Source organism: Osmerus mordax, chromosome 4, assembly GCF_038355195.1.
Source record: "Osmerus mordax isolate fOsmMor3 chromosome 4, fOsmMor3.pri, whole genome shotgun sequence".
NCBI lineage: Eukaryota > Metazoa > Chordata > Actinopteri > Osmeriformes > Osmeridae > Osmerus > Osmerus mordax.
In genome coordinates this window covers 399,284-424,206 of record NC_090053.1, presented here as the reverse complement: position 1 = coordinate 424,206, position 24,923 = coordinate 399,284, and the positions used below count along the sequence as shown (strand labels likewise).

At 50.0% G+C, this 24,923-nt stretch overlaps 2 protein-coding genes across 2 annotated transcripts; one reads left to right on the top strand and one right to left on the bottom strand.

Annotated features, from left to right (window-relative positions):
• The first annotated feature begins 5,038 nt into the window (after positions 1-5,038).
• Positions 5,039-7,388, top strand: LOC136942059 (F-box/LRR-repeat protein 14). Its single transcript, XM_067234809.1, has one exon. The coding sequence runs from the start codon at positions 5,473-5,475 to the stop codon at positions 6,682-6,684; it is 1,212 nt and encodes a 403-aa protein (XP_067090910.1). The 5' UTR covers positions 5,039-5,472; the 3' UTR covers positions 6,685-7,388.
• A 756-nt stretch (positions 7,389-8,144) lies between these two features.
• LOC136941785 (ELKS/Rab6-interacting/CAST family member 1-like) lies at positions 8,145-23,668 on the bottom strand. Its single transcript, XM_067234378.1, has 20 exons — positions 23,575-23,668; positions 21,652-22,400; positions 21,323-21,511; positions 17,932-18,223; positions 17,667-17,794; positions 17,512-17,586; positions 17,213-17,365; positions 16,612-16,779; positions 16,331-16,498; positions 16,088-16,225; positions 15,666-15,806; positions 15,401-15,541; positions 15,106-15,299; positions 14,579-14,714; positions 14,214-14,345; positions 12,935-13,095; positions 12,048-12,195; positions 11,819-11,914; positions 10,631-10,816; positions 8,145-10,523 (listed from the first exon to the last, which is right to left on the bottom strand). The coding sequence occupies exons 2-20, from the start codon at positions 22,207-22,209 to the stop codon at positions 10,386-10,388; spliced, it is 3,342 nt and encodes a 1,113-aa protein (XP_067090479.1). The 5' UTR covers positions 22,210-22,400; positions 23,575-23,668; the 3' UTR covers positions 8,145-10,385.
• Between the last annotated feature and the right edge of the window lie 1,255 nt (positions 23,669-24,923).

Sequence of the window (24,923 nt, the reverse complement as noted above, 5' to 3'; positions counted from 1 at the left end):
CACACACACACACACACACACACGCACACACACACTACTCTCTCTTCATTCTTGTCATGAAGTCTCTATCCCTCTCAGAGCTAATCTCTTTCTCCTTTCCTTCCTCCAACATCTCCCTTCCTCCATCCATCCCACTGCAGCTTGCACTGCAGCTTGCACTGCTTACTTACAGTAAGAGAGACGGAGGGAGGGAAGGACGTTAGAAGACAGCTGACTGAGACAAAAATATGTGTGTGCAATACTGAGAGACAGAGAAACAGAGAGACAAGGAGGAAAGAGAAAAAGACTGAAAGTGGTAAAAAGAAAGAGAGGATGTGTGAGAGAAGGATGAGAGAGATGAGAGGGAGAGACAGACATACAGGTAGAGAGACAGACAGACAAACAGAGAGACAGACATACAGGGAGAGAGACAGACAGATAGAGAGGATGAAGGATGTCAGGGTCTAGGCTCCAGCTTCTCTTCAGACACTACTGGTCACACACACACACACCAAAATACACTCTCTTCTTACTTGCTTAAGGTAAATTGAACCCATCATTTGGCAACACACTGATGACTTGGTCACCAAATTTAAAGGTAAGGTTTTAGACACACGGACTGTGTGTGATGGGAGGTCAGGAGGTCTAGTTTGACCAATAAACACATAGCATAATCTGTGATGATTACATCCAGCAGCCAATAATAACCACTGACCTGTGACCTGTGATCACTGTGGTAACCTGGTGGAATGCACTGCCACGAGACAGTAACTCAATTAAGAAGGACAGACAGACAGAGAGAGAGAGAGAAAGAGAGAGCTCTGGGTGGTCAAGGATCAACAACAGCACCAAAGTGGCATGAATCCAATGTTCTCTTTCTCTAGTAACCGTTTCTCTCATCACCGTTTCTTCTCAAAATCAGCCTGTGTTACGTTTACTGTGTGTTTTGTTTATTGGGTGTGCTCATGCCTTCGGCGCGCACAACCATTGTTCTCTCACATATATATTATTATTATTTTTATTTTTTCCCACCCCGAAGGATCAATCAATATTTGCGCCACAGAGACAACGCCAGTGTCAAAAGGTTTGTGTTGTTTGCGATTGCGTTGCTTGTATTTTTATTCAAGTTCCGTTGCACGATTTAAGTTGAAATTAAGTTTTTGTGGCAAAAAGTGCCTTTTGTCGCCAAAGGGAATCAGTGCAAGCCCAACGTCAGCACACGTTAGCAACGACGCATAACTACGACGTGCATAGATGTAGTAAGACTGTTGCGCACAGTAGGCTACTGGCAGCATCATACTTAAGCAATATAGTACGCCATAGGTTAGGTTAATTCTACATAACATTTAGTCATTTAGCAGACGCCCGTATCCAGAGCGACTTACTGTAAGTACAGGGACATGCTACACTTCACTTTTTGTATTTTGAATTGTACATGAGCAGCAACAAATGTAGGCTATGCTTTTAAATCTATGCAATCTTCATAAATAATAAGTAGGCATTTTTATATAAAATATACAGAAATATCAGTTGTAAAAATTACAGGTAATAAACGGACCCATCTGCAACAAATGCAAGCAAGCACACCCTATAATTTCCCCAGAAATTGTACCCTCTCTAGTTTGGTTTGTTTCTCCCTTTATCACTCCACCCCCTTTGTCCCTCCCTCTGTCCCTCCCTCTGTCCCTCCCTCTGTCCCTCCCTCTGTCCCTCCCTCTGTCCCTTCCTCTCCTTCCTCTGTCCCTCCCTCTGTCCCTCCCTCTGTCCCTCCCTCTGTCCCTCCCTCTGTCCCTTCCTCTCCTTCCTCTGTCCCTCCCTCTGTCCCTCCCTCTGTCCCTCCCTCTGTCCCTCCCTCTGTCCCTTCCTCTCCTCCCTCTGTCCCTCCCTCTGTCCCTTGCTCTGTCCCTCACTCTGTCCCTCCCTCTGTCCCTCCCTCTGTCCCTTGCTCTGTCCCTCTCTCTGTCCCTCCCTCTGTCCCTCCCTCTGTCCCTCTCTCTGTCCCTCCCTCTGTCCCTTCCTCTCCTTCCTCTGTCCCTTCTTCTGTCCCTTCCTCTCCTCCCTCTGTCCCTCCCTCTGTCCCTTGCTCTGTCCCTCTCTCTGTCCCTCCCTCTGTCCCTCCCTCTGTCCCTTGCTCTGTCCCTCCCTCTGTCCCTCCCTCTGTCCCTTCCTCTCCTCCCTCTGTCCCTCCCTCTGTCCCTTGCTCTGTCCCTCACTCTGTCCCTCCCTCTGTCCCTCCCTCTGTCCCTTGCTCTGTCCCTCTCTCTGTCCCTCCCTCTGTCCCTCTCTCTGTCCCTCCCTCTGTCCCTCCCTCTGTCCCTTCCTCTCCTTCTTCTGTCCCTCCCTCTGTCCCTCCCTCTGTCCCTCCCTCTGTCCCTCTCTCTGTCCCTCCCTCTGTCCCTCCCTCTGTCCCTTCCTCTCCTTCCTCTGTCCCTTCTTCTGTCCCTTCCTCTCTCTGTCCCTCCCTCTGTCCTTTCCTCTCCTCCTTCCTCTCCTTTTTCCTTCGCCTGACATGATGAAGAGCTTCTCAGATGAATGTGAGCTGTAGTTCAAACTGACTGCTGCCACTGAGAGAGGGAGGGACGGATCATGATGAGATGAATGAAGGGGGAGGTAAGATAGAGGGAGCAAGAGAGAGATGGAGGGAGAGAGCGAAAAGGAAGATTGTTCAGGGAAAGCATGAGGTGTGCTCCAGTAATCATGCTTGTTAAACTGCTCCAGTGTACAGCAGTGTGTGTGTGTGTGTGTATTCATAGATGCGTAGTGTGTGTATGTGCAATACATGTCTTTACTGTGCAGATGGTTTGTCAAGAAATTGTGTTATTTCCTAAATTGAATGTTTATTACAGTTTGTTGTTGTGTATGTGAGTTAATGTTTGTATTTGTGTGTGTGTTTGTTTGTTTGTTCGCCGTTAGAGATGCAGTAAGAGTGGGCTAATTAGAGTTAAGCCCCATCTGTGTGTGAGCCAGCAAACAGGGTCATTATACAGACCAGCATTAGAGGAGTCTCCAGGGGCCTCTCTCTCTCTCTTTATTTATTTACCTGTCTCACTATCTCTCTCTCTCTTTATTTATTTACCTGTCTATCTCTCTCTCTTTATTTATTTACCTGTCTCTCTCTCGCTATGTATTTACCTGTCTCTCTATCTCTCTCTCTTTATTTATTTACCTGTCTCTCCATCTCTCTCTCTCTATTTATTTACCTGTCTCTCTATCTCTCTCTCTCTATTTATTTACCTGTCTATCTCTCTCTCTCTATTTATTTACCTGTCTCTCTATCTCTCTCTCTATATATTTATTTACCTGTCTCTCTATCTCTCTCTCTATTTATTTACCTGTCTCTCTATCTCTCTCTGTCTACTTTACGCTACATGACACAGCTCTCCAGGATTGGCAAAACACTCAACAGTCGTCCATGCTATCCTCGTCTTACCATTAAGTCTATATGCCTTTACCATGTTTGTTATTCTCACATTTCACCTTTTTATTTGTGGTATTGTGTACCGTATTTCCAGGGGCGGTTCTACACAGGGGCCTACAGGGGCCAGTGCCCCTGTAAAAATGTCCCTGGCACCCCTGTGGCCTAGCCTTGTCCTAACCAGACTCTCGTACATTTCATTTGTACAGAGAGTCTGGCCTCGCCTTGACAAGCGTTGACTTCCTTGTAGGCGGGTACTCTGTTGAAGTTTAAAACTATTGGATCTGCCCAGAGCCACTCTGATCTGCCATAACCAATCGCTAGCGTTCACCTTAGCCAATTCCTTCACCACTACTGTAACAGAGCTAGCTGCCGTAGCTGGAATATAAAACTGTTCCCGAACCCCGTGGGGAGGAGGGCCACAACATCATGGCCACCAACAAAACTCAGCAAAACTTGTTCTTGCTCTGGCTTTAGCTTATGGATATTCGGCAGTGTTGCCACAACGGACCGAATGGCTTCGCTTGCATCTTTCTCCGCCGCCATTATGGAACTACAACACAAACTAGCGCACGACAGCCACTTTCTCTGTTCGCTGATTGGCCGGTAGGAAATCAAGACAGAGACATCTGACTTACGTACCTCATGGCCAGACCTAGTACAGAAGCAAAATCAAAATTGAGCGGAAGTACGTAGGAGGGCAGAGCCAGGCTACCTGTGCCCCCCCCCCCCCCCCTGAACAGAATGATTTTTTTTTTCACATTATTTTTCTTCTTCTAGTAGTCATCATGAAACAAGGAAGGGACATTGCAGCCTTTTTTGCCCCAGTAAAGTGAGAGAAACATATCCAGAAGCTGGAGGAGGGAGAGCCAGAGCCGTTTGTATGATTTTAATGTAAAGCAAAATTAAAGTATTTAGTGTTTAAATATAATGTGCCCCTCTGTTTAAACACTGGCCCCCCTTTGGACCCCCCAGTAAAATTAGTCTAGAACAGCCACTGCATATGAATGATTCGAGGATCCTTTCGAACAGCGTAGATTTTATGATCTCACGGCCATTAGAGCTCTTACGCCCTCTGTTGGCCACATATCGTTCCTGACAAAATTGTCACAGAACGAGGAAGCAAAGTAGACGTCCCAGGTTCCTACTTCAGTAAGAGCCACTCCCACTTCTCAACGCGAAAGTTCCCATTATAGCAAAATCGTGTCTGATGGCATCGATTCAACTTTTTTATGTATCAGTATTTAGAACTATTTATCATGTCATTGCTCAACCGGTTGATAAACCAACTTTAGGATGGATTAAGTGCCCGGCTAGAGTTAGGCGAAACCAAATATATTATAAAGGGGTAACTATATACAGTGAAATTATAATCTAAATAAATCACTATATTAATTCGTGAGATCAATTTTTAAACATCACATAAAATATTAAATACTAATTTGACCATATTTTAATAAAATAGAAAAATTAATCCAGATATGTTTTTTGGTATATTTTGTGGTGTTATGGAGTGTGTCCCCCCATTACACCGAAGGAATGCCTTTTCTCCTTCGTCGGTTTGAATGACCAGACAAAGACGAACACACAGGAAGCGCCCTAAGATTGACACACAACAGAGTTGGAACGGTAGCTGGCAGGCTAGCTAGCTCGGTAACTTATAATGATACGGATGAAACGAACTCAGTTTACTTCTATAATTCTGAAAATGAACGACCGTTTGGATCCTATTGAAGAACAAAATTCGACCCCAAGGCGGGAAACGGGCAGAGTTGTTTAACATCAAGAGTTCTGTTGTTTTGGTGCGCTGTTAGCTAGCACTGGCTAGCAAGTCAGATAGTCTGGCTACGAACGGACTGATGTTTGTATTCAGTCAATGCCGTCAACTGGTAAGATAATCATATCTGGAATGTAATAAGAAGCACAACTAAAACCTGACATTTGGACTTTCGGATATGAATATGAAGTGTCATGGAATGGTTGGACTTGATTACTATTAGCAAGTTAGCTTACGTTAGCTAGCAAGCTAAAAAGACATTTACATTGCGCCACCTACGCAGCTCGCGCTTTTTCCAAACATGTATGAAATGGAGACTCACATATCTTGCCTTTTCCCGGAAATTTTAGCCATAATATTTAGTTATTTGGACGTAAAGGATAAAGGGAGAGTCGCTCAAGTGTGCGCGGCCTGGAGAGACGCGTCCTACCACAAGTCAGTGTGGAGGGGGGTGGAAGCAAAGCTCCATCTACGCCGAGCCAACCCGTCACTGTTCCCCAGCCTGCAGGCGCGAGGTATCAAGAAGGTGCAGATTCTCAGTCTCCGCAGGAGTCTCAGCTACGTCATACAAGGGATGCCCCACATCGAAAGCCTTAACCTTTGCGGATGCTTTAATCTGACAGACAACGGGCTGGGACATGCCTTCGTGCAGGATATCCCATCCTTGCGTGTACTAAACCTCAGCCTTTGTAAACAGATCACGGACTCGAGCCTCGGGAGGATCGCCCAGTACCTCAAAAACCTTGAGGTGCTGGAGTTAGGTGGGTGCAGCAACATCACCAACACAGGCCTGCTCCTGGTTGCCTGGGGCCTGCACAAACTCAAGAGCCTTAACCTGCGTAGCTGCAGACACGTGTCTGATGTAGGCATCGGCCACCTGGCAGGGATGACCCGGAGCGCGGCCGAGGGCTGTCTCTCCCTGGAGCAGCTCACGCTGCAGGACTGCCAGAAGCTCACAGACCTGGCCCTCAAGCATGTCTCCAAGGGCCTGAACAAGCTCCAGGTGCTCAACCTCAGCTTCTGCGGAGGAATCTCTGACGCGGGCATGATCCACCTGTCCCACATGGCTCACCTGTGCAGCCTGAACCTGCGTTCCTGCGACAACATCAGTGACACTGGCATCATGCACCTGGCCATGGGCTCCCTGCGCCTCTCTGGCCTAGACGTGTCCTTCTGTGACAAGGTGGGTGACCAGAGCCTGGCCTACCTGGCGCAGGGCTTGTACCAGCTCCGCTCGCTCTCGCTCTGCTCGTGTCACATCAGCGACGACGGCATCAACCGCATGGTGCGCCAGATGCAGGAGCTGAAGACCCTGAACATCGGCCAGTGCGTGAGGATCACCGACAAGGGGCTGGAGCTGATCGCCGACCACCTGACCCAGCTGACGGGGATCGACCTGTACGGCTGCACCAAGATCACCAAGCGAGGCCTGGAGAGGATCACCCAGCTGCCCTGCCTTAAAGTGCTGAACCTGGGCCTCTGGCAGATGACTGAGAGTGAGAAAGTGAGGTGAAGCTTTTCTGAGTGACCAATGGGAGCCCAGCGAGGAGAAGGGGTGACCAATGGGAGCCCAGCGAGGAGAAGGGGTGACCAATGGGAGCCCAGCGAGGAGAAGGGGATGCTTCAGGCGTGATCCCTGACATCCTCTGAAAGACTGGTGGTTGCATCACCTTTAATAACTACCACGCTGTGACTTCCAACATTATCACTATTGTAACATTGTCTTACTGCAATATTCCACCTGATTTTGATAACCATCTCAAATCTTCTGCTTTCTTTCTCTTTCGATACATTCTTGGTTTCTGTAAAGTTTGTACAAGCTAGCTACCTCGTCCATCAACTGGAGTGCCTGGGAAATTCAACCCCATTACAGAACACCCTGGGTCACATGGGGTTTGGCCCCTTCAACTTCCCCTTTAATTGTTTACCAGTGTTAAAAAGAAAACAATAGAGAATACAGTAGCAGGTCCCATATGAAAGTAGGCTTCATTGTTTTGAACAGCTGGGATGCCTTGGATGGACGCTTGGAATAAGTCAGTGTGTTTTTGCTGCCGTATGTATTTTTATAATGAATGGCTCTGGTTTAGAACATTGTACTTCAAATTGAAGTGAACACCTTTCTCCGTCAGTTTTTCCCTTCTAATCCAACTGTTAGTTCGTAGCTGTCTGTTTTTCCCAGGAGTTATTCTGTAAACAGATATGGACCCCTCCCCCCCCCCTCCTCTTCTCCCCCCCCTCCCCTTCCCTCCTCTTCTCCTCCCCCCCCTCCTCTTCTCCCTCCTCCTCTTCTCCCTCCTCCTCTTCTTCTCCCCCCCTCCTCTTCTCTCTCCCCTCTCCCCCTCCTCTTCTCCCTCCCCCCCTCCTCTTCTCCCTCCCCTCCCCCCTCCTCTTCTCCCTCCCCTCCCCCCTCCTCTTCTCCACCCCCCCCTCCTCTTCTCCCCCCCCCTCCTCTTCTCCACCCCCCCATCTCTTCTCCCCCCCCCCTCCTCTTCTCCCTCCCCTCCCCCCTCCTCTTCTCCCTTCCCCCTCTACCTGCTCAACGCTGCCTTTCTGCCCCCTGCCACTCCAGAGAACTGGCCTTCCTGTTGGCTACCAACAACAGGCGAGGCCCAACCCAGCGTGCTCCCAGCATACAGCCTAGGCCACCATCCTTCCTTCTAACAAGCTTAGAAGGAATGATCTGTGTTTAACAAGGGTGATTGAAATTGTTTTATATTCCTACAATAGCGATATTTATGAATTAAAATGCAGAATACTTTTCATGCCGTGTTGTTTCTTCTATGGTCGATCCTGAATCTAATTTCCATGTTTTGTGTCTGTCCATCTTCTGCACATGGCCTGGCTCATACAGAACAGACACAATGCTGCTCATACAGAACAGACACAATGCTGCTCATACAGAACAGACACAATGCTGTTGATAGGATATATTTATTTACATACATACAAAATGCAAATACTCAAACCAGTCAGTTTTGCTTTTTTTTTTTTTTACACGGTTTGTTAATTTAATTGTCAACACAGACAAGGCAGTACATCCTTTACAAATGCAAAAAGTGTGAAAATAAAATAAACTTGATAGAAACCCCATACTCATCAAGGTGTTCCAGATGAAGTGAGCAGACATTAAGGCTAGGATAAAGACATGGTGGTACCACTCAGCCGTCACAGGACTTGGTGATCACTGACCACACGAGCCAGAGGTGAAAGGTGGAATAACTACCTAGACAAGGTAGACTAAATTGGGTCAAAACTAGACTAGCAAGAGTCTCGACTTCTCATTCAGCCAACCATGAAGAAGATGCATTAGAACCACCAAGCAGAACATTAGGAACAGGAAAGGTCACCAATGAAAAAAGGGTGTTGTTTCATTAGATGAGGTATTATAATTAATATCACACTTAGTGCTGACATGATGTAGTGCCCCTGAGGGTCATCTGTTAAGACCTTAGCACAACCACTCCCTGCCAACCTGAACAACCCAGACAGCGTCCATGTTTGGCGGTTTGGAACCGGTTTCTATTGGTGTGTTTTGGGGCATTACCCATAACCACAGGAGAACCATAGACTGGTCAGTCCAACAATGCGTGTGTGAGAGATCAGTCCAACAGTGCGTGTGTGAGAGATCAGTCTGTCAGTCCAACAGTGTGTGTGTGTGAGAGATCAGTCTGTCAGTCCAACAGTGCGTGTGTGAGAGATCAGTCTGTCAGTCCAACAGTGTGTGTGTGAGAGATCAGTCTGTCAGTCCAACAGTGCGTGTGTGAGAGATCAGTCTGTCAGTCCAACAGTGCGTGTGAGAGAGATCAGTCTGTCAGTCCAACAGTGCGTGTGAGAGAGATCAGTCTTTCTAAAACAACACTGGTGCCTCCGGGAGATACAGTCCCGTCAGGTAAAAGTATAAAAAATGACTTAAAAATAAATCTCCCTTCACACAGTCACGGTTTAACAACATTTGTCTTTCACTGTCATTTTTTCTTTTTTGAAACATTTAGAAAAGTTGGTTGTTTTGACACAAATGTTTTTACTTTAGTTTTATCAGAAGACACTGAAACGCATCAGCCATTTTGTTCAAAGGGACAAAGAGCTCCTCCAGATTCTGTGCAAACATTCAATGCATATATCCATACGGTAAACATCATAGTGTTATTTATATATATATATTTATATGTGTATATATCAATAGAACATGACTTTACTGTCACACTGCTTTACATTTCACACGTTTTTTTGTTAGGATTTTTTCTTTAACAGAATTCACATCTTCCACGAGTCACCTTAAAGCAGTCACTGCACAGATTTAGTTTTATTTACAAACTGATAAAAAAGGTCTAAATATGTCAACGTGTGACTTAAGTTGTTGTTTTTTAGGCCTTTAAATTATTTTATTTTTTTAACAAAACTCCTGAAGACATTTGCATTGCCCTGAACATTCTAATCAACAAGACCATCAACAACAACAAAAAACTGACTTGTATCTTTAATATAAACTTTGGATAACATGGGATCAGGTTTTTTTCCATGTCTGACATCCTCATGCCTTAGCAGCATCAGAAAACATGGCAGTGTCCTCGTGGAGTTCCAGTGTTGGCCCATGCACATGCCAAGACCACTCTAGAACTCTCTGAAAACATCAATCATTGCAGACCACTTACACCTGGCCACCACGTAAAAAACCATGACGAAGCAAAGCTAGGTCTGCTCTGCTGTCTGTCTGCAAGGAGAGAAGCTAGACTGACACTAAAGCTCCAAATCAACCAGTGGTGGACCATCCTACACTTCCTGTCAGGATGTACAATCAGAGCTCCTACCTCTGGGGCCTGACAACAAAGCAGCCAATCAGAGAGAGGTCAGTCTGAAACCCTGCCCTAACACTGACTAACCTGGCACCAAAACACAACCTGAAACTCAAACATAATGAGAAGCATGCAGTTTTTGTTTGATTGTTTAAGATGTTTCCAAAAGGTGTGTGACCGTTTTCCAAATGCCATGCTTATGGTGTCCCAGCCCTCTAGCCAGGCAGAGAAGTGCACCGTCCCCAAGATGGAACAGAGGAGGAGCCTCGACAACCTGTGCTGTGCCTTGGAACCCAGTGAGATCCTGCATCGCCTCGGACATGTGGTGAGCTTCACCTGGACAGGACCTAGTGGTTTCTGGTGGTTTTCAGGTGAGTTCAGGTGTGACGTTCTAAGAGTAGGAAGGTCATGAGAGGGGGTGTCAGCAGGACTCCTCCAGGGCGTTTACCACCTGCTCCAGGATGTCAGGACAGAGGTCAGCGATCTGCTGCAGCACGGCGTTGGCAAACTCCTGCAGCTCGCCGCTCTCCCGCTCGCACTCCTCCACCTCCCGCTGCAACTGGAGGGACAGCAGGGGCGTTAGTGAACCAGAGATGCCACTGTGTGTGTATGAGAGAGAGAGAGAGAGAGAGAGAGAGAGAGAGAGAGAGAAACAGAGAGTGTTACCTGCTCGGTGCTCATCTTCTGCAGCTCCTCCTCCCAGCCTGGGGGGTTGCTACGGTGATAGTGGGGGGGTGGGGCTAGGTGGCTGAGGATGTGTGGGTCACGGTCGTGGCAGAGGTCGGTCAGGTGGGCGATGTAGAGCTTCAGTTTACCTCGGTTTTGGGACAGGACTAGGAGAGGGGGGATCATCTACACAGAGACAGAAGGACAGGGTGGGGGTGGTCATGAGAGCTGCAGGGAAGTCCAGACAGGAGCCCCCCACATGGGGCGCTGCATGCAGAGGAACACACATGCAGCTGGTCTCACACACCCTCCCGTCACCTCACCAGGATCAACCTCTCTAAATCTGGAAATCGCATGCATGGAGGCAATAATAGTCGCACCTGATCAAACCATGTGTAAATAACACCTGGGTCCATTTCTATTTGCGCCTTTATTACTTTCAAATATGTTTATGTAAATGATCCAGATCTGTTGTAAATGCACAACATGTTGGCGTGTGCGTGTCTGACATTCACAGTATGGTATGACGTGGGAGCTTCCTTAGCATGTGTTGAGGTCTGGGATTAAGCTCAGCTTCATCCTGGTATCCTGTGTTGGAACACCCGGCTGGCCCAACCAAACCAATCAAACGCAGAACAACATGTCCTGACCTGGGTGCGCTGGCTGGGAACTAGTCATTTAGCAACACTTCACTTGATAAAGACTGGAAACATGCAGCAAACACTGGATATGCATGACACAGCATGACAGCATCACATGACAGCATCACATGACACCAAGGACAAGTCACAGTACAGGTACCCCACAGGAGGAGGAGAGGAGGTGATGGAGAGAGACCAGCAAACAGGCCGGGCAGATGAAAGGAACAGATGAGGCTGCCGTTCATGCTCACCATTCTGAACAAAATGGCTGAGAGAAGGGGAGGGCACAGGGCTGGCTATGCCCAAATACCCTCCTCATCATCCTATTGGATGGGTTTCAGCCAATCGCAGCATTAAAAAAGAACATCTGGTTAGTGCATGGAACTGAGGTAGGAGCAGAGGCAGGTCCTGGTACTCAGGAGAACAGCTCTGGGGGTTCCACCTGGTCTGCAGCAGGACTCTTAGATGACCACTGGCTCTGAGCTCAGAGGAATCACCACCTGAGGCTCAACAGGGAGCTGCCAGAGCTGCACCAGGGGGCACCCACCTGATCTGGAGAGGGTTTGTGATTGGTCTGGTCAGGGGCGGTCTTCAGGTGGTCGTCCTCATAGTTGTCGGCCATGAGCTTCATACGGTTCTGGGTCTGGAGAAGAGCCGGATCAGCACATGAGACAGAGAGCGCTACCTTCATCACTCTGCACTCAAGGAATGTAGTGACCTAACCCAGGTCATGTGATGAGGTTATGACCCAGGTCATGTGATATGGGAGGCTTCACCTGCTGTTTGAGCTGCTGCACCAGCCGGTCCTTCTCCCTCTTCAGCAGGGCCACCTCGTCCTGCGTCTTCTTCTTCTTGGAGGACGACAGCTCCAGCAGGGCGATGTTGGCATCCTTCTCACTGATAGCTGCCAGCAGCGCCTCCTGTCTGTGGGGAGGAGGAAGACAGTTCAGCTCCTCAGCCAGCAGGTTACAGAGGCAGCCTGGCCGTCACCCGGCAGCCTGGCCGTCACCCGGCAGCCTGGCCGTCACCCGGCTGCCTGGCCGTCACCCGGCTGCCTGGCCGTCACCCGGCAGCCTGGCCGTCACCCGGCTGCCTGGCCGTCACCCGGCAGCCTGGCCGTCACCCGGCAGCCTGGCCGTCACCCGGCAGCCTGGCCCTCACCCGGCAGCCTGGCCCTCACCCGGCAGCCTGGCCCTCACCCGGCAGCCTGGCCGTCACCCGACTGCCTGGCCGTCACCCGGCAGCCTGGCCCTCACCCGGCAGCCTGGCCCTCACCCGGCAGCCTGGCCGTCACCCGGCTGCCTGGCCGTCACCCGGCAGCCTGGCCGTCACCCGGCTGCCTGGCCGTCACCCGGCTGCCTGGCCGTCACCCGGCAGCCTGGCCGTCACCCGGCAGCCTGGCCGTCACCCGGCAGCCTGGCCGTCACCCGGCTGCCTGGCCGTCACCCGGCAGCCTGGCCGTCACCCGGCAGCCTGGCCGTCACCCGGCTGCCTGGCCGTCACCCGGCAGCCTGGCCGTCACCCGGCAGCCTGGCCGTCACCCGGCTGCCTGGCCGTCACCCGGCTGTCTGGAGCTCACAGGCACTCAACCGCAGTCAGGAAAAATATGTGTATCTTTGCCCGTGGCTGGAGGTGATCAGGTGTGTGTATGCGTGAGTCTTACTTCATCTCTAGCACCTCCTCCAGGTGCTTACGTCGCTCTGCACGCAGCGTGGTGAGGTGAGCCTCCTTCTCACAAAGGGACTGCTGCGTGGACGACAGCTTGGCCCTCATGGACTCCAGCTCCTGCTTCACCTTCTCCATGGCTGCTAGCAGCTCCTCCATCTGGCACGCACGCACACACACACCACACACACCACAGACAAATGCAGACATGCACACACGGACACACAGACTGAAGGTGTGTGATCTGCTTCCTACGTTCCAGCCATGTTTAGATGATCAAAAGCACTTGGGGAGGGGAAGAGCTTGGGACAGAGTGTGTGAGCCAAGGACATGCCTACTACACGCCTACTACACGCCATGTATTACAAGGACACGCCTACTACACGCCATGTATTACAAGGACACGCCTACTACACGCCATGTATTACAAGGACACGCCTACTACACGCCTACTACACGCCATGTATTACAAGGACACGCCTACTACACGCCATGTATTACAAGGACACGCCTACTACACGCCATGTATTACAAGGACACGCCTACTACACGCCATGTATTACAAGGACACGCCTACTACACGCCATGTATTACAAGGACACGCCTACTACACGCCATGTATTACAAGGACACGCCTACTACACGCCTACTACACACCATGTATTACAAGGACACGCCTACTACACGCCTACTACACGCCTACTATACGCCATGTATTACAAGGACACGCCTACTACACGCCATGTATTACAAGGACATGCCTACTACACGCCATGTATTACAAGGACACGCCTACTACACGCCATGTATTACTGGACTAAGTAGCACCTACATTTATCTGCTGCTTACGAAGAAATCACACAATCCCAGTTCTGGATCCTTGAGCCACTAAGCACCAAGCTCTTTCTTCTGTCTGTCGTACTTGAGGCAGCTTTGGAGGCAGTGCACTGATTGGATAGTTGCGGCCAGATAAAGCCAGAGGGGTGACAGTAGTGGGAGGAGGGGTAACAGCATACCTTAGACCACTGAATGTGGACGTGGTTGGACTCATGCAGTGGTTTGAGTGAGTGCTTCTGAGGCGGCAAGTCGCAGAGAGAAAACAGGACAACATGAGAGAGAAGACAAACCAGAGAGGAGGAGGAACAGCAGAGTGTGGAACAGGTGGAGGGAGGTGGACTGGGGCACACTCGCTGCCCACTGAGAGGAAGATAGGAGACAGGGAGAGAGGAAGCAGGAGCTGGGCTTGCGTGTGTGCGTGTGTGTTTGCGCGTGTGTACCTGTTTCTCTTGGTGGTTCCTGGTGGCCTCCTCCTGAGCCAGCACCATCTCCCTCTCAGCGGTGATCTGGACACTCTCCCTCAGGGCCTCCTCCAGCTCCTCGATGCGCTCCGTCTTGGCACGTAGAGACTCCTGCAGTAGTGACGCACACACACACCGTCACACACACACGCCGTCACACACACACACACACAGTCACACACACACACGCCGTCACACACACACACACCATCACACACACACGCCGTCACACACACACACGGTCACACACACACCCTCCAACATACTGACACCATCACACCTAAGTGAAACACTACAGCATGTGATCCCCTCTCCCCATCTCTCCCAGTTTAACACACACACACCTTGATCTGATGGGAGCTCTCTGAGATGTTGTCCTCTCTCTTGCGGGCCTCGTCCACCAGACGGGCATTCCGGCTCTTCTCCACTTGCTCTTTGTGCTTGAGGGATGCCACCTTCTTACTCTGGTCCTTACTCTGCCTGCAAGGCAGCGTGGGATACAGGAGGACTTGTTTAGATCCTCCCGGACAGAGAGGAGCAGAGAAGAAAAATGATGTGGAGGAGTAGCGGGTGGGGGGAGAGGAGATAGAGATGAGGAGGTGGAGAGTGTTACTAACCTGGAGGCCTGACTGTTGGGGTGACAGAGGTCCAGTCCAAAGAGAAGAAGAAGAGAGAGAAAACCACAGATTCAGACAGTAGGAAGACAAGCAAGTGCTGAGAGGAGGAGGGAGAGGGGGGGGAAGAGAGAGAAGAGGAGGGAGAGGGGGGGACGAGAGAGAGGAGGAGAGGGCAGAATGCTAGGCCATCACACACCTGTTAGGACACTGCTGATCTGTTCCACACACACACACACACACACTCACACACACACCTCTCCAGCTCGTTGATCTTTCTGTCCTTGTCGTTCTTCTCATTCTCCATCTCTCTTAAGATCTCCAACAGCCGGTCCACCTCAGCCTGGGCTTTCCCAGAATCCTCTTTGTGGCGTGCTACTTCCTGTTCAAGGTTGTTGATGCGTTCAGCCAGCTCTGTGTTTGCCTGGGCCTCAAGTGCTGCGCTCTGAGCCTGACAACACAACAACACGAATCACACTCTGAGCCTGACAACTCAACAGAGTAACACACAAATGGCCCTGCTCCTTCCCAGGGTGCTTTGCGACATCTCACCCTCTTCAGCTGGTGCTCCATTTTATGGCCCTCCTCTCTCTTCTGCTCCAGGGCGATCTCCAGGCTCTTCAGCTTGGAGTCCTTCTTCAGACTGGACGAGGCCAGGGATGAGGCATGCTCCTTCAGGTCCAACAGACTGGTCTGGGTGGACGGTCACACACACAATACCAAGATTAACACTTCAGATTTTCACACATTGCACTTTGCCAGAAGTACATAATATCATTGAGATTTATTTCCTGGTGTGTGTGTGTGCGCCTCACACCTCTCGGTCTGAAAGGTCTCCCTGCAGAATGCTGACTCTCTCCTTCAGCTCCTTCAGCTCCTTCTTGTTGCTCTCCGTCTCCTCGGTCTTCTCCCTGTCGTCACGATCTCTCTGCTCCTTCAGACGCTCGATGATCCTCTCCTGGACACACACATCCACGTGGAACCATCATGCTGTGCTCAATCATCTCACACACACACACACACGCACACACGCACACACACACACACACACACACGCACACACGCACACACACACACACACACACACGCACACACACACACACACACACACGCACACACGCACACACACACACACACACACACGCACACACGCACACACGCACACACACACACACACACACACACGCACACACACACACACACACACACGCACACACACACACACACACACGCAGGTACCTTTTCAGCGAGGGACTCCTCCAGGGTGGTGAGGGCCGTGTCGGTGTTGGACGTGTCGGCCTGCAGGGACTTGACCCTCTCCTTCAGACTGCTCATCTGCTTCTCCTTGTCTCTCAGCTGCTCCTGGAGGTTCTCAATCTAGAGGAAACACGCACACACACACACTGAGTGACAAATAGCAGAGTGACACATAACTTACACATAAATGAGGAGAACATGGTCAGAGCGGTCTGTTGAACACACCTTCTTCTGCAGCACGTTGACCTTGCGCTCCTTAACATCCAGCATGTCCTTGAGGTCGTGGATCTCTCCGTTCAGAGTGCCCTTCTCCTCCGACACCTCCTGGATCTGCTTGGTCTTCTTGTTGAGCGTGGCCTCCTTCTCCTCCAGGCGCAGACGTAGAGCGTCCACCTAGCAGGCAGGGTGCACAGCTGCTACATGACACATGTTGCTAGGATCCAGTGTAACCATCTGAACAATGGCTAGACGCCAGAGGCTCTGTGTGTGTGTGTGTGTGTGAACACCTCCGTCTGCAGGATGGCAGCGCGCTGCTCCTTGGCGGTGAGGGACTCCTTGAGCACCTCGATATGCTGCTTGCTGTCAGAGAACTGGTTGGTGAGAGTCTCTAGCTTGGTCCTCAAGCCCAGCAGCTCTGCATCCTTCCTGGACAGATCCTGCTTCACCTGGTCCATCTAAGATGAGGAACGAGGGGCAAGCAGGAGAACAGAAGGACAGGAAGAATTCCAACAGTTCTAAAATACTTTATGCACTTAACTTCTTGTGGTATCTGCAAAACTTTGATGTTGTGATCTTGCTGTTGCACTGTGTCTTGTAACAGACTGTTCCTTGGGGTTAATCACTGTAACGTTATCTGTTATCTGCTTCACTTACTTCACTTCAGTAACCGCTGTTTTGTATATTGCTTTGGATAAAAGCATTTTTCAGAACATTAAACTATTCTGTTCTCCGGTGAGAGACAAACTTGAGACAAATCTTCTACCTGATGAGGCTACCTCTACATCATCTCATCCTCCAGTTCAGAACTAAAGTAGGATGATACACAGCTGTCGTGGTGCTCGGGTTCAGAACCCCCTCAGGCCTGGCAGAGCTGGAGTCCCTCCTTACCTTGTTCTTCATGAACTTAGTGTGTGAGCGGTACAGCTCCATCTGCTTCATCTCCTCCTGACGCTCCTCACAGCTCAGCCCGCTGGACTTGAGCTTCAGCAGCTCCTCCTCCAGGTCTCTCAGGCCTCGCTCCATGGACATGAGCTTAGCATCCTGGCCAGGGGAGAGAGGTGTCAACACACACACACATACACTCACAGGTCAGACACACACACACATTGACACACACAGGACAGACACACACACTCACAGGTCAGACACACACACACACACACACGGGGACACACAGGACAGCTCACCTTCATGTCGATGACGGTCTGCAGAGCCTTGGTCTTTATGGACTCTGGGGTTCCTTCGTAGCGTCGATGCAGCTCCTGGAACACGCACAACAGAGCGATCACTTAGCACTATGAATGAAGGACAAAATGGCTAGAGTGAATCTCTCCCCCCCCACCTCTCTCAGGGCAGCCGTCTCTCTGTCTCTCTGCTCCAGCAGGCTCTCCAGGTGGTGACGGTGCATCTCAGCGTCCGCTAGTCTCCTCGTCCTCTCCTGGTCCTCCTCGGAGGCCTTGGCAGACGGACCTGCAGACGAACACCACGCTGTCACTCATCTACCTCAAATACCCAGACGCACACTACAGGACAGCTCCCCTTCACAACGTGAACATGGCAGAGTAAGCATGCATGTGAGTGTGTGCATGCATCTCCATGCAGGGCACCTTTGCTCTGCAGCATCTCCAGCAGCTTCTTGATGGACTCGTCCCTGGCGCCCAGGGTCTGCTTCTGGGTGTCGATCCTCAGCTCCATCTCCTCCAGGGTCCTCCTTAGGAGGAACAGCTCCTTGGCCTGACGCTCGTGCTCCGCCTGCAGCCGGCGGTGGTTCTCCTCGGTGGGTTCGGAGGTCATGGCAAGGTCGCGACCCTGGAGGGCTGGGTCCTGCTGCAGCAGCTGGTTCAAGTCCCTCTGGATCCTCAGCTCGTCCTGCAGAGCCTGCACTGTCATCTGGAGGTGCTGCACACACACACACACACACACACACACTGGGATTAGTGCATTTGTGTGAGTGTATGCTATGTGTACAAGGGGACTAGAACACACACCAGTCTCTCACTAGTTGAAGATGAACACTTCTCGCTATCACAACCCCCCTCTCCCCCTTTCTCACACTCCCCCTTCTCTCACCCCTCTCTCTCTACCCCCACCCTCCAGATAAGGCTGACTGACTGATCCCTCCTCATCTCTCTCTTTCTCTCTCTCTCACACACCAGGCTAATACCCTGGGAATCTGTCCTGCTTTTCAGGGATACAGAAGATGTAGTGATTCTGCAGACTGGGCGTGTTAGCCGACTAACTCAAACCCTTCTCCCCCAGGAGGAGAGGGACCAGAACTCACCATGATACATGCAGTAACACACGCCATCACATGCAGTAACACACGCCATCACATGCAGTAACACACGCCATCACATGCAGTAACACACGCCATCACATGCAGTAACACACGCCATCACATGCAGTAACACACGCCATCACATGCAGTAACACACGCCATCACATGCAGTAACACACGCCATCACATGCAGTAACACACGCCATCACATGCAGTAACACACGCCATCACATGCAGTAACACACGCCATCACATGCAGTAACACACGCCATCACATGCAGTAACACACGCCATCACATGCAGTAACACACGCCATCACATGCAGTAACACACGCCATCACATGCAGTAACACACGCCATCACATGCAGTAACACACGCCATCACATGCAGTAACACACGCCATCACATGCAGTAACACACGCCATCACATGCAGTAACACACGCCATCACATGCAGTAACACACGCCATCACATGCAGTAACACACGCCATCACATGCAGTAACACACGCCATCACATGCAGTAACACACGCCATCACATGCAGTAACACACGCCATCACATGCAGTAACACACGCCATCACATGCAGTAACACACGCCATCACATGCAGTAACACACGCCATCACATGCAGTAACACACGCCATCACATGCAGTAACACATGCCATCACATGCAGTAACACACGCCATCACATGCAGTAACACACGCCATCACATGCAGTAACACACGCCATCACATGCACACCATGATACATGCAGTAACACACGCCATCACATGCAGTAACACACGCCATCACATGCAGTAACACACGCCATCACATGCAGTAACACACACCATCACATGCAGTAACACACGCCATCACATGCAGTAACACACGCCATCACATGCACACCATGATACATGCAGTAACACACGCCATCACATGCACACCAAAACATCAACTGCACAAAGCTCTAAGACAACACTCACACACATTCACCAATCTCACACACACAGGCAAGCATTTTCACACACACACACACACACATACATCCTTGTGCTTGGCAGCACAAGGGGGTGGATGGTTAGACAAATGTGGTAATTACCCAGATGTCTGTATGTTTGTGGAGTTCAGGATGGGGGTGGGGTTAACAATATGAAAACAGGCATCTTGGAATTAGAGCACCCACTGATTAGCCTGCGCTGCTAGGGCATTACTAAGAACCACAACCCAGCAGGAGAGGGTGACTCAGCCAGCTAGCCACACACACCCACACATATACAAACACACACACAAACATATATATACACGCACACACACACACACACCTGCTCTGCCACTTCACTCCAGTCATGCTAACCTTCAATGAGTCCTCCTCAACTTAATGTAACAGGGAGACGACAACTAACCAGCTACGCCAACGAAAAGCTCTTTCGCTGGCGAGGGTGGTATTTATACCTGAGGAGTGAGTTAACACAAACAGCCCTAACACAGACCCCAGCCTTTATACACACATACAGTGGGAGTGTCTTGCACACACTCACTCACACACTGACACACTCACACACACTCACAGTGCTGAACTATGCTAAACAGAGAGCTTCTACCTGCCATCATAGCCCCTGTCTGCTGAAGCATGTGACTAGAACACACGCTGAATATGGACACACAGGCAGTATGGTCCTCCTGTCAGATGATGTGGATTGATCATCCCAAGAGACACTCCTTCTGCTAATCCTTTTCCTGCCTCCTCCCTCCCCCTCTCTTCTCCTGCCTCCTCTCTCCCCCTCTTCTCCTGCCTCCTCCCTCCCCCTCTCTTCTCCTGCCTCCTCCCTCCCCCTCTCTTCTCCTGCCTCCTCTCTCCCCCTCTCTTCTCCTGCCTCCTCTCTCCCCCTCTCTTCTCCTGCCTCCTCTCCCCCCCCTTCTCCTGCCTCCTCTCTTCCCCCCTCTTCTCCTGCCTCCTCTCTCACCCTCTCTTCTCCTGCCTCCTCTCTCACTCTCTCTTCTCCTGCCTCCTCTCCCCCCTCTCTTCTCCTCCCTCCCCCCCTCTTCTCCTGCCTCCTCTCTCCCCCTCTCTTCTCCTGCCTCCTCTCTTCCCCTCTCTTGTCCTGCCTCCTCTCTCCCCCTCTCTCCCCCCTCTTCTCCTGCCTCCTCCTTCCCCCTCTTTTCTCCTTCCTCCTCTCTCCCCCTCTCTTCTCCTGCCTCCTCACTCCCCCTCTCTTCTCCTGCCTCCTCCCTCCCCCTCTCTTCTCCTGCCTCCTCTCCCCCCCTCTCTTCTCCTGCCTCCTCTCTCCCCCCCTCTTCTCCTGCCTCCTCCCTCTCTTCTCCTGCCTCCTCTCTCTTCTTCTGCCTCCTCTCCTCCACGCATCCATCTCTGGAACATGCAGGGATGCAGCCATTAAACTAACACCCTGTTTGATCTGTAAAGCGGCAGCCTATAGCAGCACGTAAGAGGATTAACTACTGGATGTGCCTAAAGCTGCCTCAAGCCAATGGAGAGGGAGGGAGAGTAGAGGGACACCTGTGATAGGCTGGGTAGTCGCAGGCACAGACATGATGCAGACAGAAAAACCCCCTCCAGTAAGAACCAGGTGTGCTGTAGGTTGAACCCCCTCTACACCTACCAGCTGACAAATGTAGAACAGGGAGAACATGGGGCTCTGAGGACCATGTCAGCTGAGTGTAGAACAGAGGGAACATGGGGCTCTGAGGACCATGTCACGGTGTCCTGACACCCACCTGGGTTTCGTCTTGCACCACGCGGTACTGCTCCTTCCAGACGGTGATCTTGGAGACCTCGTCCTTCCGCAGCGCTCTCTCCTTCTTCAGCTCGGGGCTCCAGAAGGTCTTGATGGAGTTCATGGAGGAGCTCAGCTTGCTCTCCTTCACCTCCACCTCACGCCGCAGCAGCTCGTTCTCACGCAGAACCTGGAGGAACAGGGAGATGTTTACATGCCCATATACATGCTGATGTACACAAGGAAAATCGATAGGTCACAAACGATACTGAACAGCTTGTCATTATTTTCGTGTTCTGACCACTGACAGGCTAATGCTGGGTCTATTACCTCTTTGAGTTGGGCCTGCAGGTCCAAGATGGTGTTGTCCCGGGCCTGCCTGAGAGAGTGGGGCACAGTGGAGGCCATGTGGTGATCCCCAAACGCCAGGGAGTCACCTGACATCATGCTGCCAGGCAGCATAGAATTGCCTGGGACCGAGTCTGCAATATTGGGGGTGCTGGCAGCCCCGCCCCCGCCCCCGGCCCCACCCCCGGGCCTGCCTCCGTACGTCACTCTCTGCCGGCCCATTGTGGTCATCATCCGCCCATCGTTCTTGGGCAGGTGATCGGTGGCCATGGCGACCTCGTTGTCGCTCAGGTACATGGGTCCGGAAGTGGCGTAAGCAGCGTTGAGTGACTGGATGTTTTCCATGGAGAGGGTCTTTCCCCCCGCCCCTCCAGGACCGCCCCCGCTCCCGCCTGTGCTATTGGTGCGCCGGTGCCCCATCCGGGGGGAGCGGGGCAGGCGGGGGGAGCGGCTGGACCCCTGGTTACCGCTGCTCCCGCCATCTCTGCCCCCACTGTGGTTGGCATCCCCTCTGCCAACTGAACGGGCACTGCCATACATCTTCACCAAGGACTGGGGCCGGTGGAGGGAGTGTCTAGTGTGTCTGTGTCTTAAGCAACAGATCTGTACACTTATACCGAGGTTTCTCTCTGCTCCTGCTTTACCTGGAGTCAGAAAACACACTGTTCGTCATCAACATCTGCTCTCTATCTTTGTGCATCCACATCAAAGAGCTGCTACCTCAGAGGGACCTGTAAGGAAGAAAAGAAAGCAAGTATGAGCAGAACATCCCTACACCCATCCACACACTACATAGCTACATCTAGGCCCATCCACATCATGTATGGATGACAGCTGGGATGTTAAACTGTAGATCTGACAGTGCAGTATGGTCACAACCCCGAAATGAGCCTGTGATGGACAGCTGAACAGTGAGAGGCTCACAAATCAGTCAAAATTGGTTACCCTGCAAATGATATGGTCCATACAAACTCAAAGTCCTGGTATGATGATGGTGATCATTTTTGATGAGAACCGTTAAAGATATTTAGGGCAAATGAGTACAGATTGCACTGCCATTGACCTTCTTGGCAGACTACACACTCGACTCGCAGCTCCTTTCGGTCTTTTAATTCGGATGGACGGTAAGGGGTTCGACCCTCGGGGTTAACTGTGCAACGCGGCGACTGCACTATCCACTATCCCACTAGCTGCACACGGTTTACTGTGGTGTAAATGGGCCTGGCTTGGACGCTAGAGTTAGCTGGCTAGGCTAACCGCCTAGTTGCTTTCTTGCGTTACAATGTAGCAAAACCAGTATTGCTATGCTGAATGATGATAGTGTATTGTTTGACAAGACTCCTATGTTGCGAATTCTGTTTAATAGAACAGCATATGTAGCTTGCAAAAAACGAATCTATGTTTCTGTTGACACGGGAGGAGATGGAAAAAGGGCTTGTCTACGGTCACTAGAAAAGAAAAAACGCTTCACTAGGGAGCTCGTTAAACTGATGAAATAAAGACACCGACTAGCGAAAGAGTCGGAAATGTGATAGTGGCATTGCCAACTAAGCTTTGATCAAGCCTTGAAAAGCTTAATATATACATTTGCCAACTATAGGTAACAGCGGATGCCTTCGTTCGGAGACACCCAAAGCTCCCAATTCCATTCTTGTCCTCTTCCTCCTCCATTGCTTCGAGGCTAACCATAATAAATTGTTTTATTTGTTGGGGGGGAAAAGCCATTACTGTCACACAAATCTTCATAAAAAGGCAATGTAACTGACAAGAATGCCTAAAGATTTATACATCTTAATGTAACATGTATGGCAATGCAATCTCAATAGCCTACGTTAAGCAGAATCGTGGGGTATTTTTTTCGCAAACACAATGATGATGAAAACCACTGTTTTCAAAGCAAACTACCTTTTCGTCTGTCCAAAGAGGGTCAAATCATTGTTTAGAATCCTGCGTCAAGTGGAAAAAGGATACAAAATCAGACATTTTCCTTTATTTCCTAGATATGTATCTATTAGATTTTCCCATCTTTTCCAGCAAAACCAGTGGCTTTGGACAGCTAGGGCGCCTCAGTGACGTCAAGCCCGCCGCTATGCGCGTTCATGCCAGTCACCGCCACGCTTGAATCTCAAATGCGCGCACTCATCTTAACCAACCTACAGTAGGCAATATCTACGAAAGTCATCAAGAGAACCTTTTGGTTGAGAAATATGAAAGGTTGATGGCAAGCAGATGATTTTTATATTCCAAGAGAATTAATAGAACATGTTCAGAAGATTTATAACTATGGAAACAAATCAGTGACATAATGTTTTGAATTTTAAGAGGCATTTAATATTGAAATTTAAACACCACCGAATGTTTTGGTTTTGAATTCACCTCTTTAAAATTGAAATATGAATTTATTTCAATGTTTAAAAAAATTCAGATCCAAAAATTCAAGGTTCGGACATTTGGGTTGCTCAAATTCCAACAGTAAAATTCATATGAACAATTGATAACATTGTAAAGCATTGGAGCCCATCACAAATCATTAAAAAAATGAACACACATTTGAACTGGAGGTGGTTGAGCTATTTTATGTTAGGTTTAGGTTAAGGTAATATCATGTCGGTAGTAATAATAATATTATATGATATTATCAGACAGAAATATTCATAATTACATCAGTATTTTTTACGGTGAGTATAAATTAGTAAGGAGCTACTAGAGTATTTTTCCTTAGAGGAGGTTGTTTCATGAAGGTTTCCTTGAACACCTCCCTGGTGATCCTGATGGACAGTAGTTATGTCCACGGACACATTTAGTTCAGCAGATCCAGATGAATTGAACAGCCATGTGAGTCCTGATTTGGTACAACTGCAAGGACGGATCATCCTAGCCAATGACTGTTCACGACTTCGGGGATTCTGCGTTCAATCTCCGGTTTCAGGTTTGACCAGCAGGGGGCACAGTTAGTTTGTCTATTGCACTACTGTTAGCGGGCTCTGTTCTTAAAAGGATCGTGTTTTTTTATTCAAAAGCACATCATTCTCTCGTACTTAAATGTACAAGGATATCATTAGCAGATCTTCTTGTAAAATTGTTCAGTGATATTTACTATACTGAGTTTGTTCCCGGACGAAGGTAATTATGAAGTCTGCAACCAGTGTCTGTCGCTATGGCCCTTAAAGGTCTAGACTCAATGACCACAGGATGTAGTTCGGGGGTCCTTCTGCAGAGATGGACATACTGTGCAGCTAAACATTTCAGAAGTT

Bases quoted from the DNA above. Each gene is read 5' to 3' on its own strand.
- LOC136941785 (XM_067234378.1), bottom strand. From the start codon at position 22,209: ATGTATGGCAGTGCCCGTTCAGTTGGCAGAGGGGATGCCAACCACAGT. The intron at 17,587-17,666 runs GTGGGGGGGGAG...TGCGTGTTCCAG, and splicing joins AGACGGCTGCCCTGAGAGAG to GAGCTGCATCGACGCTACGA. The intron at 12,196-12,934 runs GTAAGACTCACG...TCCTCCCCACAG, and splicing joins GAGGAGGTGCTAGAGATGAA to ACAGGAGGCGCTGCTGGCAG.
- LOC136942059 (XM_067234809.1), top strand. From the start codon at position 5,473: ATGTATGAAATGGAGACTCACATATCTTGCCTTTTCCCGGAAATTTTA.